At 34.7% G+C, this 15,017-nt stretch overlaps 1 protein-coding gene across 1 annotated transcript in view; it reads left to right on the forward strand.

The window, feature by feature from the left end:
- The first annotated feature begins 9,135 nt into the window (after positions 1-9,135).
- LOC150082921 (E3 ubiquitin-protein ligase AMFR-like) overlaps positions 9,136-15,017 on the forward strand; it is a 271,559-nt gene continuing 265,677 nt past the window's right edge. The window contains exon 1 of the mRNA XM_090377682.1: positions 9,136-9,673. Coding sequence (XP_090233808.1) covers positions 9,371-9,673 — 303 coding nt within the window. The 5' untranslated portion in view covers positions 9,136-9,370. The remainder of the gene's footprint in view (positions 9,674-15,017) is intronic.

Here is a 15,017-nt window from a genome sequence, read left to right on the forward strand (position 1 = left end):
TGGATGTTGTCTTTTAGTGGGTTTTGTTAGTTGTGGGACTTCCCGATAGCCTGTTGTATTTTTTCCTCACGAATCTCCTTTTCTGTTATTTCTTGTATGTCCTTTGTTTTCTTCCGTTCTAGTTCTACCAGTGGGGTCGGCCATTATGTTTTACTCCACTGCTCGACATGTTGCCCCAGAACTCCTCGATCGTCTTATGCTTGGGTGGTCCGTTAACTTCTTTTCCTTCTTGTCTAATACTACTGTAGGGAGTACCGGACAAGAGAGAAAAGAAGCCCTCTTTTTACCAGTGTAGTCTCTTGCTAAGTGTGAAGAGATTTTGCTTCAGAATGTCAAAATATTCTCCTATTTTCTAATTTTTGGTCTAGTGTTTGCAGTGGGTGTTGTTTATTTCGAGGATGCTCTTTACTTTTCCAGTCAACTTCATACGTTCATTACCCTGTTGGTACTGGGTCAATTGGCCTATTACGATTCTTGATTTTTCTGCTGAAGCCTTCTTTCCCAAGTTCTCTCTCTTCCTTGTTTTTTCGTTATTACTATTATTATTGTTATTAATAATAACTTATTTAGTAAGTTATTATTAATAAATAGTTAATAATAACTTATTATATTAAAATCAGTTTAATTATCAAAATTAGTACAGGATAGAGTACTGTATTTAGCAAAATGATGCAAGGAAGCAAGCTTATACAGGAGCGAATAAAAAAAATTATCCACCCAATTTTGCGTTCCTTCTAATAATGTTGGGTCTTCTGGCTCCATCAAAATTCCTTAACAAAATAATACAGAATACTAGATCCTCCGATGGCTAAATAAAGTTACTCGGAACCCACTAACCATTTCCAAGCCAGTGATGTTTCTGCAAATCATCCCGTGGAAACAAATTTTTTGCTACTAGGAACCTTACTCCCTTGTCTCATTTTTTGAGGGGGAGATTTAACTCCCCTGATATCTCCATAGTTCTGACAGATCATCAGGGAGAAGGAAGGAGTAACTGCACCCGCTACACCCAGTGGCACTCTAAGCTCAATACCCTCAGCAGCATTAAACACTTTTTCCCAGCTAATACAATTCCCCTTTTCGACCATGCTTAGCCTAGAAGTCGACAAGGTATGCAAAAGTAAGAAATGCAGAACGCAAATCTTGTCACAACAACAACAACAACAACATATGCAGTTCTAATGGTCTGCTATGTTTACATAGCAGACCATTGGACTTGGATGTGTTGAAAAATTTGATGTGTTAAAAAAGACTTAATTTAAAAGAACATCTGTTCTTTTAAATTACATCTTCTTTGCATTACTTTGCAGTGAGAGGAAGTACAAATTATACAATACCATCCACAACTCCAGCATGCCAAGGTTTAATAAAATAAATAGACAATAAACTTGAGCCTACTGTTTATTTCACCAAAAATTCTAACTGAAAAGAAAAAACTTTCACTGATTATTAATTGATGATTATTAAAATTTCACTGATGATTTTAAATCATACTCATTCCATGTATGATTTTAAATCACATCATTTATGAATGTTAATATCAATGATAAAGTTATTTAATGTATTAACTATAATGCTACTGTTATGTAATTTCACGGGCTAACGACGAACGAAAGTTCATATTCTAAATTAACCCTGCTAGCTAATACAATCAAAGCAGGTGTCAAATACGAACACCTTCCTAGCGCAAACACTATACAGGGTTAAACTCAATAAATAATAATCATAATAATAATTGTAATCTTATAAATTTAGAAAAGGCAATAGACTTATATGAACTTTCTTTGAGAAGCCAAAATTATATCAAACTTTCTTATTTTTCTCTTCATCTCCTCAGCCACAACATTGTCTGTATAAATTATTCTTCATAATCGTGACCACCCTAACGAATATTTATGCTGAATATTCGCTAAATACCCATTAAGAACCTTAAAAAGAAACACTGAAAATTATATCCGTAAATTACGAAGTCTGTGACCCATAAACTTTAAAAAATGGAACGGACTTAAAAAAAAAATAGTTCTTTTGTAACCGTTAATTTCCTTTATATAAAAGACGGTTGTAATGCCAGCTTCGGGTCAAAGCGAGTGTAAGACCCAATTTTTCCCTATATATAAATAAATTAATTAAAGCATTGCGCTAAGTAAAAAAAGAATAACTAAGCGCTAATGGTTCACAATTTAATCTGCTTATATAAAATTGTGAATAACCTAGGTATCCACAACTGCAATTGTTAAAGCATGAACCTAGTATACATAAATATATATAAAGGCAATATGTAGATTCAATAACGTAATTTAGACTCTTCTATAACACAACACAACAAAATACATTCTGTAGTGTTAACAGAAAAGAAAAGCCGACAGAAATAAATAAATTTACCTGATTAAATACAAAAACTGTATAAATCCATCTTCAGCAAACTAAGTCGTTGTACATAATAAACTCTATACTACGAATGAAATTAATAAAATTAGCGACACCTATGTATTCCAAAGCCCAATATAAGCCATATGTAGTAAAATTTAAAGAGGTACAGCATTTGATAAAGGAAACATGGATCAGAGAGAAGTGCATTATGGAGTGAAGATAGGGAGAAAGGTTATTGAGATTGTTAGAAGTGCAAACGATATCACACTGATGGAAGATTCTCAGAAAAATTGGAGAAAATGGTTAATAAGTTAAAAAGAATGTTGAGATATTTCACCGTAAATAAAGATTGGGAAAAGTGCGAGTAAATATGTATTGAAATAGCAGGGGAGGGAGGGAGAGAGAGAGAGAGAGAGAGAGAGAGAGAGAGAGAGAGAGAGAGAGAGAGAAAGAATAAATAGTTACTGATAGTATTGCCAATGTCCAGTTTTAACATGGACAGTCCGGTATTTGAGCTTTATGTCCAAGAAAAATGTTAGGAAAATACCGGAACATGTAAATATCCGCTATTTTTTCAATTGTTTGTGATAGTTTGATATCAGTTTTAAGTTTAATTTGATTTTCCAGAAGTTTTTATTATAATATACTCTCCAGAGAATTCATAAATTTTGAAATCATTGCTTGTTGTACAGGTGGAAAGTTTATCATGATTTCATCTTTGTTATACTTGTTATGCGAGAATAGTAAAGGTGATTTAATATAATGATACTTATTTATATAATATAATGATTTTATATAATTTAATATAATGATAGTAAAGGTGAATTTATATAATAATACAATTTCAATCATGTCAATAAAATATTCAATAAAATTTTCAACACTTCCCACAAAATTAACCTAGCTGTTTTAATCAGTTGATTAAAAAGGGAAACATTTAAATCTTCAATTGTTGCAATAAAATTTCAAGCTTACTAGGAAAATGGTATTTTCGCAGTTTATTATTATAAATGACTGATAAAAGGCGTGTCTAAAACGTTTTAAGACTACATTCATAAAAAATCGAAGTCTCAAGGAAAAGATTTATTGCCATTTAATCTTCAAAATGCATAAGAAAATACATCCTCCCCCGCTCACTTGAAGTTCCATTACAAGAGATGAGATAGGAGGTTCTATAGCCAGATCTGTATGGCCTCACTATTGCCTTATACAAGGGGATAATCACCTTCTTATCCCTGCTAGCAAAATTTCTGTATATCATTGACAAGACTCCATAAGATACTCTTGCAGCCCATCTGCACTACTCAATAAACTTCATATCTGACTGCACAATTATTCCCAGTTTTTTCATTCTGTATGTAAGCTATAACAATTAATACTTCATATCTGACTGCACAATTATTCCCAGTTTTTTCATTCTGTATGTAAGCTATAACAATTAATACGACTCGAATCAGATCACATTCAAGGAGGTGATTGTTCCTCTGTATAAGGCAATGATCAGGCCATGCCTTGAGTACTGCGTACAGGTCTGGAGGCATCATTTTAGGAATGATGTAGATTTGCTTGAACATGTACAGAGAAGGGCAACAAGATTGGTGAGGGGAATGAAGGGATCCTCTTACCAAGAGAGGCTTAAGTTCTGCAAATTGCAATGGCTGGAGACTAGGCACCTGCAAGATGATCTGATTGAGGTGTACCAGGCCTTGAATGGGTTGAGAACGCTGAATTAGTAGTAGTAGTAGTAGTAGTAGTAGTAGTGGCATGTGATGCAAGAAAGCAAATGTATGAGCTTATGCAGCATCAGCCAAAAAAAAAAAAAAAAAAAAAAAAAAATCACACCATTCCCTCCAAATGCCTGTCCAGTTCCTCCTTAAATTTATTCAAGCTATCAACTTCCACAACCACAGATGGAAGTTTGTTCCAGCAATTAACCACCCGCTGGCTAAAGGCAAATTTCCGCGCATCTATTCTACATCTGTCCTTTCTTAATTTGAATTTATGCCCCCTTAGGTTCGTAATCTGAACAAGTGGAAGGATCCCATCAGAATTCAGCGTGCTCAATCCATTCAAGGCCTTATATACCTCAATCAGATCACCGCGCAGGTGCCTAGTCTCCAGCCACTGCAATTCGCAGAACTTAAGCCTCTCTTGGTAAGAGGATCCCTTCATTCCCCTCACCAATCTTGTTGCCCTTCTCTGTACCCGCTCAAGTAAATCTACATCCTTCCTAAAATGAGGTCTCCAGACCTGTACGCAGTACTCAAGGCGTCTCCTGACCATTGCCTTATACAGAGGGATAATCACCTCCTTTTCCCTGCTAGCAAAATTCCTATGTATCATTGACAAAACCCCATGACCTGCCCTGGCAGCCTGTCTGCATTGCTCAGAGAACTTCATATCTGACTGCACAATTACTCCCAGGTCTTTTTCATTTTCTACCACCTTAAGTGTAGTACCACACAGTTGGTACGTTTCTCTGGGGTTATTTCTACCCATATGCAGTACTTTGCATTTGCCAAGGTTAAACTTCAGTTGCCACTTCTTAGCCCATCTGCCCAAATTATCCAGATCCTGTTGCAGTAGCAGACTGCCATTACTGTCATTAACAACCCTGCCAAACTTTGTATCATCTGCAAATTTCGACATTAAGCTTGATATACCTTCATCAATATTATTGATAAATATACAAAACAACAGTGGACCTAACACCGAACCCTGTGGGACTCCACTAATAACATTAGTCCAAGAAGAGCAGCACCCATTGATTACCACCCTCTGTCTTCTCGCACTTAACCATCCTTTTATCCATTGTAGCAACTTACCCTTAATACCATTCTGCTCCAATTTGTACAATAGTCTTCCATGCGCAACAGTGTCAAAAGCTTTCTTGAAATCCAAATATATGACATCAAAATTGTTTTTTGCATCCAGTTCCTTTGTAACCACATCATAATATCCTATCAAATTTTTCAGACAAGACTTTCCCTTAACAAACCCATGCTGTGTCTGAATTATTGCTGCAGTCTTGTCTAGATGATCCTGCAATGCATCTTTAACCAGCGACTCCATTATTTTGCCCGGAACAGAAGTTAAACTAACTGGTCTGTTATTACTCGTGTCACCCTTCGATCCCCCTTTGTGAATTGGGGATACATTTGCACATCTCCAGTCCGTGGGAACCTCCCCTGAGTCCAAGGATGCTCTCATAATTATGGCTAAGGGTTTGCTTAGTTGCCTTGCCGCCTCCTTTAATATAACTGGATAGATCCCATCCACCCCAGGTGCTTTTCTTGCGTTTAACTTCAACAATTTCTCTTCCACTTTGCTCTCAGTTATTACAAGATCATTAAGCACCCTGCTACAATTGGATAACCTTCTGCCATTTTCAAACCTTAATAATTCCTCACGTGTGAATGTAGATGCAAAATACTCATTCAGTTTGTTTGCTATCTGAGCAGGATCATCAACAGTCGAACCATCGATGTCAAGTGGACCAATCAGATTCATCCCCTTCCTTTTAGAGTTTATATAAGTAAAGAAATCCTTGCTGTTTTTCTTAGCATCTTTTGCCAAGGATTTCTCGTAATCTGCCTTCGCCTGCCGAACCTCCTTTGTGACCTGATTACAGATTAACTTATATCTGCCATAGGCTTCTGAGTCGCTTGATAATTTATATGCATCCCATGCATTTTTCTTCTCTATTACGAGTCTCATTAGTTCATTTGACAACCATTTAGGCCTAAACCTTGAACAATATTTCTTAATAGGTATGAAACGTTTAGTAGCTTCCACGATTAATTCCTTGAATGCTTCCCACTTAGAATTTACTGTTGGTAACATCGTCAGTTGATCCCACTGTACAGAATTTAAAAACTGTCGGAGACCACTGTACTCGCCTTTACGGAAGCAAAAACCCTTTCCTTTACCCCTGATGGTAATTAAATCTTTAAGTAATTCTGAAGGGATTCTCCCATTGTTCAGATTACGAACCTAAGGGGGACATAAATTCAAATTAAGGAAAGACAGATGTAGAATAGATGTGCGGAAATTTGCCTTTAGCCAGCGGCTGGTTAATTGCTGGAACAACTTCCATCTGTCGTTGTGGAAGTTGATAGATTAAATAAATTTAAGGAGGAACTGGACAAACATTTAGATGGAATGGTTGTGTGAATTTTTTTTTTTTTTTTTTTTGGCTGATGCTGCATAAGTAAATACACTTGCTTTCTTGCATCACATGCCACTACTACATTTCTTTAAAGAGGTGATCTAATTTACACCACAATGTAACTAATTTTATTTTATTTCCAGTTCGCAAGAACAAATGTAATGCAATAAAACAAATTAATAACAATGATGTTAACAATTATCTCCAGAATTATTTTAATGAAAATAAAGTGTAAGTACATACAGGATCGTGCAGCTGTATCTGTGAGGTCTATATTTGTGTCTGGGCTAATATTCAATAGCCACACCAATGCACCCAAATTGTACAGCATCAAGAGTCTGCAAATTACGTAATATGTTATATTGTGTATTTTTCGATTATTGCATGCAGTAATCGAAACTTCTAAAAATAAACGGAAGGCACTTTAATAAAATTTATTTTTAATGTTTAAGTATGAACATAACATTACCGACGTGTGACAAATTACAGTAGTACCATATTTCAGGCCCATTTTGGGATTCCCACTCTAGTTCCAAACAAAACAATAAGAATGATTTAAATAAAGCAAACGTTCTGATGTTATTCAAAAGATACCAATATTTGGTGTTAGCCATATATTAAGTGCCAAAGTAAATAAAGTTATGAAGAGTTATTAGATATTGTGTTGGTACTGGCGTGTGTTATTTGGTCAGTTTGCAAAAAAAAAAAAAAAAAAAAAACCCAACAACAACAACAAAAAAAAAAAAAAAAAAAAGCAGATTCTGGGTATTAACATGAAACCTTTGTCTGAGACCGACTAACTGAACCATGCTGTGAAAAAACCTATAAAAATTTCTTTCCTCATTGACAGAATTCGAAGTCAGGAATTTTCTATCTGGCATGAGAAGACTGTGATTATAAAATTATAAATTCCACATTTTATAATTACCTCGATGACTTGGATGTTATCGCTTACAGTGTATTCAGTGAGTTATAGCAAGAATGGAATTATACATGATTATACTTTCTTGTCTGAATGGATTAAACTGCCAGGCACCTAAGATGCAAAGTCAATTGGTGGGCCTTCCTATCGACACCTTCTCTTGGGGACCTGAAAACTATTTACTGGAGTCGCACTTTAATCCTGGTGCCTGCGGTAGCTCCCCATGCGAGCGTGCATAAATTTACTTCTGATTGTAGGCATGCATCTATTTTAAATTCACGTCTGGGTGAATTTATAACTCCATGTATTGCTCATTTAAAAATTAAAATATATATTTTTATTAATCAATTAATGAATCCATATTTTGAATTCACTTACCAAAGCTTGAGCTCCTTAAAGCTCCGTGGGACCAGTCAGCACTGGTCCTTCAGTACTTACTAGAACCAAGATGCTAAATTTTTTAAGTTGTGCGAAGGGGAAGAATTAAACAATTTCCCTTCACAGATAATATTGTTAGAGTAGTAGTAGTACTAGTAGAATTTTCTTTAGGATCATCAGCGACTAAGCCTATATTGTTCCGTGTGTATTGTCTGTAAATTCCGTATGTTCTGTGGTCTATTTTCTGTTTGCTGGACGAAAAACTCGAGTTTCCGGAAGACAAAACCATGCTACCCTCGCATGAGGCCGACAAACTTAGCCACTTTGTGAACACGGCCTATAAAAAGTCAATGGAACTCGAACTGAGATCTTTTCCACCCAGTGTGGAGAGGACAGTGAGTCTACCCACTGTACTACCCTCTGCGGCAATATCGTTAGAGGGAAAATCTCGATGAAAATGAGGGATGGGAAAAATACGTCCCCCAAGTATTTCGTATCTGGACAGTGGCATATTAATTTGTATGCATATAATACACTAAGGTACGTTTCTGTCATCTTGAGGTTTGGACGTATTCCTCCTTTTCTCTTCCCTTAAATTCTTTTTTGCAAAAATCAATATTGGATGCAGTATCTTTATCCTTCTCGCTTTTTTTTTTATTGTCGATCAATAAAAAAAATAGTAGAAATTTAGAAAAAAATGATAACGGAAACAAGTTGATTAATCATGTGTGAAAAGAAAATAAGTGAATTCTTCATTTTTATTGTATTATAATACATATTTGATGATAGGCTATGATGCTTTCGCTTTATACTACAATAAACGCTTACAAATGTCATATGGAAATACACAGCTTTCGATTTCGCTAAGCAACATTGAGACTTTTTATAAATTTATTTTAACAGAACCCTAGGCAAAGAGAAGTCTTGCAGAATGAAATGGACTCAATGGAATGGACGTCCGTAAATATTGAAACAAAAAGGGTCGATTTGTTGATGTTGCAATTATTTTTTCAAATATGCGGTATTTGAAAATGAATGTGAGGTGTGTCGCCAAAATTCGTTGGTGTGTGGAAATCGAAAATATTGCATTTAAACTGCATTTTTTTAAAGCAACAATAGGTATTGTATACTGTGAAGGAAATAATTTAGTCCATTAGGATCAATATAACATAACATATAATTTCATTCTCAAGAAACATTTCATTTTATGTTACTATTTGTTAGTGCGCAACGTTATCATTCAATGGTTGTGCACTGAAGTATACCATTGCGCTACTCTCTAATGTCGTCACTGTACGACGACACATGAGTCAGTCATGGTTTGCGCTTATGGTTGAATATGTTCTGTTCCCATTCATATTACTTCATGTATGTGTCGTGGTATTTATGTTTAATTCGTGTGTGGCACTTAAGGTGATCTTCTGCTGATAACGTTACTTAGTGTGTTTGTCATACCAGAAGGTGTTTTACTCCATTTACTTTTCTTATACGTACGTATGTGAGGAATTCTATGTAGTGTCTTTTCCACAAATATGCCTGCTGTTTTTCTAGATAGGTTGCCACTGCCCAGTCTGCAAGCTTATACTGCTTTCAGCATTTTTTTGCTTTCGTGTTCTGTGTATTACGCTGTACAGGTTACTTCACAGACTGGATGGAAATTAAATTCTACTGTCAGTTTAGGAATTCCATCAACAGAAGCTCCAAAACCTAGTGGAAATGTTACTGTTGTCCCGACCGATGATATATCTATCGATGAGATTTTATTTGACCACCCACTTATTAAAAGACTTATAAATATTATATATTTTATGATTCAGGAGCCTCTTTGTATATGGGTAAGTACACCTGTTCAGTTTAGCTGCCAAAATAGTTTATTAAAAAAAAAAAAAAATTCCGGTTTTTTTCTTGTGGTTAAATACTTTCCAGTCACTTTCCCCAATTTCAGTTTTCCTTTCCACACAGTGCTATTTGCATAACGTTGACAGATTTGAAAAATTATAAACCTTTTTATATAATATTTGTTATATGCTGTTTTCTAAGTTTGTCTTTACTTTTATGTAAATTCTGTAAAGTTCTGAATCGTTTAAATTTGCTGATTCAATAATTAACTTTAGCAAAATGAGATTATATTTTAATTACAACTGATTGTTGGTTTTGAAAGTTTCAGTGAATTGTGTTAAAGCCTTCAAAGGCGCGAGCATATCAGAAGATACTGGATGAGACCATATAACATCCGAACACTCCTTAGATTTCCCGTTATTTTGGTGTTATTGGATAGAAAGGAAATTGGACGGGTATCAATTCGTGGCATTATTAGTTATAGATAACCATGTTTATGTTTTACATATTATACTAATAATATTTAGTTGCGAAATCTAAAATAGTTAATCTAAAATGGTTAATCTAAAATAGTTCTGTGCGCTTTGAGAGATCTGGCAGAAGCGATTTAGGCTTTTTTTTTTTTTTTTGATTCCTTAAAACAACATATCAGTTATCGGAGATATTTATTCCTTTGAGATAGTCGCATATAAGATTCGTCGACAAAAAAAAAAAAAAAAAAAAAAAGGTTCATAATATTTCATTCAAAATGAACGCAACCGTAGCGTAGCATTGGTTGCATTCATTCCTGTTAGTATAAATGGCCATCCCATGTGTAATAGGCTTCGTAGAATACTTGAACCCAGGTAGGGGCTAAAGCTGCCATAGGCTCTTATCAAAAAATAATGTCGATTCATACTGCTACTTATTATTATTAGCTACATGGTGCAAGGAAGCTTGAGGCTTATGTTGCACCAGCCAAAAAAAAAAAAAAAATCCCTGAGAGAGAGAGAAAGCGTGTTGATGATTAAAGCTTAATTATTCCCCGGAACATTGCTTTAGCCCTACGCCGTTCCCAGAAGATCCTGAGACCACCCTTGCTTGAACGTACATAAAAATCATACATTGAGGAGCTTTTTATTCTGTTAAATATCATCTCAAATCCAAAAAGAAAGTTAGATTTAATGTTTTTATTTTTTTTTTTGGCTTAATAATGCTTAATTAAATATGAATTTTGCCGAGCGACAGAATTCAACGACAGTCGCACCGTGTGTCCAATAATTTTAAAAGCACCCATTTACCAGTTTTTTGCGTGTATGATATACACTTGGGTGTTCATTAGACCAAAAAAGAATGAAAAGATTTAATTATAAGAATGAAATCTTAGAATTTTTGGGGATAAGTTATAACATGTTTTAGTTAATTATATATTGATGAGGACCCTGTAGTATATTTGTGGTATAATGTAAATATTTGCTGGAAAATGTAAAACTTCAAGTTCAACGTGAACTAACAACTATTTGTTTCTTTTCTTGTTATTAAGCTCATAGCCATATATGATTGGTGGGTATTTATTTACTTATTCTTATATTGTAAGTAAAAGTAGATATGAAAAGCTAATTAATTATCTTTTCATATTTGCTTTTTCAATTATAGTTACAAATCTACTTCAATTTCAATAAAGCTTTGATGCTTTATGCCGATGCTGTACCACATACAATTGTTGTAAAAATTGGAAGTGTGTGGACATTAGGGTGAAGTTACTACTATGGATAAGTGGTAAGGAAATGAAGGATGGTTATAAATGGCAATTGCTCTTCACAAACTGTAATGAGTGGAATTTCTCTGAGATTGGTGTTAGGTCCCTTACTGTTTTTAATATTTATTAGTGACATTGATGTAGGTATTTCAGTTCCAAGTTTTCTGTTGATACAAAGCTGGGCATAGTGGTAAATGATAGTAATCAGGGTATGCTTCTTCAAAATGACTTAGATAAACTAAGAAGATGGGCTGTAAAATGGTAATTGTGGCTTAATGGTGATAAATGGAAGGTACTATCTTTGGTGTGACAGTAATCCCAGAATAACAAACCATTTGGATGGTACCAAATTCACAGTAGTGGAGTACGAAAAATATTAATGAGTAATTCTACATTCTGACATGAAATTCTCTCTGTAGTGAAATCAAGCTGCTATAACAGCTAATGGGGGTTCTGTTAGTGATACAGAGGAACTTTTACATAGATAAGGCCATGATTAGGCCATATCTGGAATACTGCATGCAGGTTTTCAAGCCTGCATGCAGTATTCCAGAAGGACATATGCCATTTTCAGAAGGATAAAGATCTGTTGTAAAGTGTACAGAGACAAGCACCAGGATTAGCTAATGGCACAAAAGGATATTCTTGCCAAGCAAGACTGGGATTCTGTAAACTTGCAGTCATTGGAATCTAGGCATCTGCCTGGCATCTTAATTGAAGTGTAAATGGATTGAGTAAACTTAATGTTCATAGGATCTTTATCCTTTCTCAAATGAAACAAAGGAAGGCATAAATTGAAAAAGGATGGCTGTAGATTCAGCCAAAGAGTAATCAATTATTGGAATAAACTTTGATGTAGTGTTGTGTAGGTAGATAGTCTTAATAATTTAAGGAAGGTTTGGACAAATTATTGGAAAGAATGAGCAAATGAAGGGTTTTCTTTTTTTTTTTGTTTAGCTTGATATTGTTTAAGCATATCATGTTGCCAATATTAATACTAATGAATGTCAAATGGAATTAGGTTAGTATAACAAACCAGCTGAAATATTAAAATAATAAAAAAAAATTATATTTAAGCCAGTTGTATATACTGCTGAATATAAAAATGACTAAATATGGATATTATTGATTTGTTTTATATTTTATTAATTGATAAATAAAATTAGAAAATTAAATAGGAGAGAGAGAGAGAGAGAGAGAGATTGATTTTAGTTATGAGAGAAACATGGTCACTGATATTGGAGATGCAGATATATTGATTATAATGTGTACAGAAAGGAAAGACGTGGGAGGAGAACAAAAATGAGAATTGGAGTTGTTATAGGACAAATGACTGTGATGAGTGGGCCAACAAATTAGAATGTCTTATCATGGGGGATTTTAACTTTACAGGTATTGATTTAAAAGTTATGGGTTGGCAGCTCATTTAGTAACAGAACTTTTTTTTCAATCTGTTGGATATCTGCATGATTTCTATACAAATGTGTTAGAGAGGTAACAGGAGAAAGCAGTATTCTTGATCTGGTTATTAGCAATGATTTAACATCTATTATGAATCTTCTAGTAAACCTTTAGGTGGCAGTGATTAAGTGTATTGAGATTTATTCAAAGAAATAACTGTGATAAAGGGAAGAGTTTTCATTTTCGGAAAGCTGTTGTGCTCAGACGGTTATTTTTAAAATCATTTCATTGGGAAAACCAACTGATGTTAAAAAATGTAAATACCAAATGTGAAGTGTTCGGAGAGATAATCTTAGAGGCTACTAAGCATTTTATAACTAAGAGATATTGTTCAAGATTTAGACCAAAATGGATGCCTAATGAGCTTATTAGCAGAGAAGAAAAACGCATGGCATGATTATAAATTGTCAGGGGGGATACAGAATCATACAAATATACATCAGCACCAGGGGCTCACATCTGGTGAGTATGGCTTGGCACACCCAGGGTCCTGAGCAGGATGTCATCATTCTTCTCTTTCTTGATGGTTCTCTCTCTCAGGGTAATTGAAAATTTTTTTTGGCTCATGCAGCATAAGCCTCAGTCTTCCTTGCACCATGTGGCTAATAATAATAATAATAAATCGGCAGTTACCCAAATTATGCCTAAGTTCCTTGGGCATAATTTAGGGCTGGAATTTAATGCACAACAAAAGAACTTCTAATATGGTTCTTAAGAAGCCTCAGGCTTCCCTTCACCATATGGCTAATAATAATGTGTAATCGTGTTATGTGGTGGGCAGGCTAAAGTACATTATGAGAATTCTTTGCATATGTTAACACTAGAAGTAAAAGAATCACATTGGTCCACTGATTATGAATGGTATTACTACTGATGACCCTGTATAGATTGCTGATAAACTGAATAAATATTTTGCATCCACATTCACACATGAAGTTTTTAGGGATGGGGTTAGCATAAGTTTGTCTAACACTGGGAGTTAAATGATTTTATTATAACGGAAAGTAAGATTGAAGAGAAATTGCAGCTAAAAATGAACAGATCAACTTGAGCTGATGGAATCTATCTTGTTATAGAAATAAGTGTTATATATTTATACATAGTAATGAGAGCATTCTTAAGATTCAGAAAATGTAATTGCAGATTGGAGATATGCAAATGTATTTCCCATTTAGATGGGTAGTTAAAAAAGTGAGGTGTATAATTACAGATCTGTAAGTTAAACCCCCATGACAGGGAAAATAATAGAATGAATAGTTACCTGTTGCATGGGGTTGATGAGACCCAGACAATATATAACAGAAAATTTTACTCTGTCCACACAGCTGAAACTACTAATGAAGTTTAAAGCTAATTAACAATGTCACTCATAGGTTGCTGAAGAAATGACTTTGATTTTTCCACTGATTATTACAGAAGTAAGGAAGAATTCAGTCAAACCTAATTATATCACATGTTGAGTGGAATCTGTCACGTACAATTATTGACAATGAGCTGGCTTTATTGAAATGGACTTTCCTCCAATCAGTAATGCTCTCTGGCTTCGTGACATTGATGCTTCATCTGGAATTAGTGTTTGCTAGACGGCCTTTATTTCAAAGGACAATCCTTTATTTTAGCCAAACTGTCCTTTTCCTTTATTGAAACTAGAAAAGACAAATTGTCCTTTATTTTCATTTTTTAATGCCTGTGCCTTGTAATGGCAGTGGCGGATTTCCGCACAGGCGTAGGAGGCATACACTTCGGATCCCACATTCGGATCCCGCAGGGCCACTCAAACCGACAAAAAATTATAATTCCCTTTCAAAGCTTTAAAAGGGGATATGTTAAAAACCCCCTCAAATGCCAAATCTGCCACCAAGAAATGAATCATAAAGAGATAATCTTAACATATTCTAGCCTCACCGGCTCATATATGTAGTTTTATGAACACCATGCACTTAACTTCATACTTCTCGATGAAATTATATTTTCTTTGACGAAGCATAAAAACTTGTGCCGTGTGGCCATGATCTAATTCTCATGAAAATCGTGTGACTGGTAGATAATTAATAAAATCATAGGTATCGGAAAAATCAATTTTTATAATATGGAGTTCAATGGCTTTGTTTAAACTGTTTTCCTATAACTTTACAAAGAAA

Source organism: Mastigoproctus giganteus, chromosome 7 (assembly GCF_048544385.1).
Source record: "Mastigoproctus giganteus isolate SK-2022 chromosome 7, ASM4854438v1, whole genome shotgun sequence".
Taxonomy (NCBI): Eukaryota; Metazoa; Arthropoda; class Arachnida; order Uropygi; family Thelyphonidae; genus Mastigoproctus; species Mastigoproctus giganteus.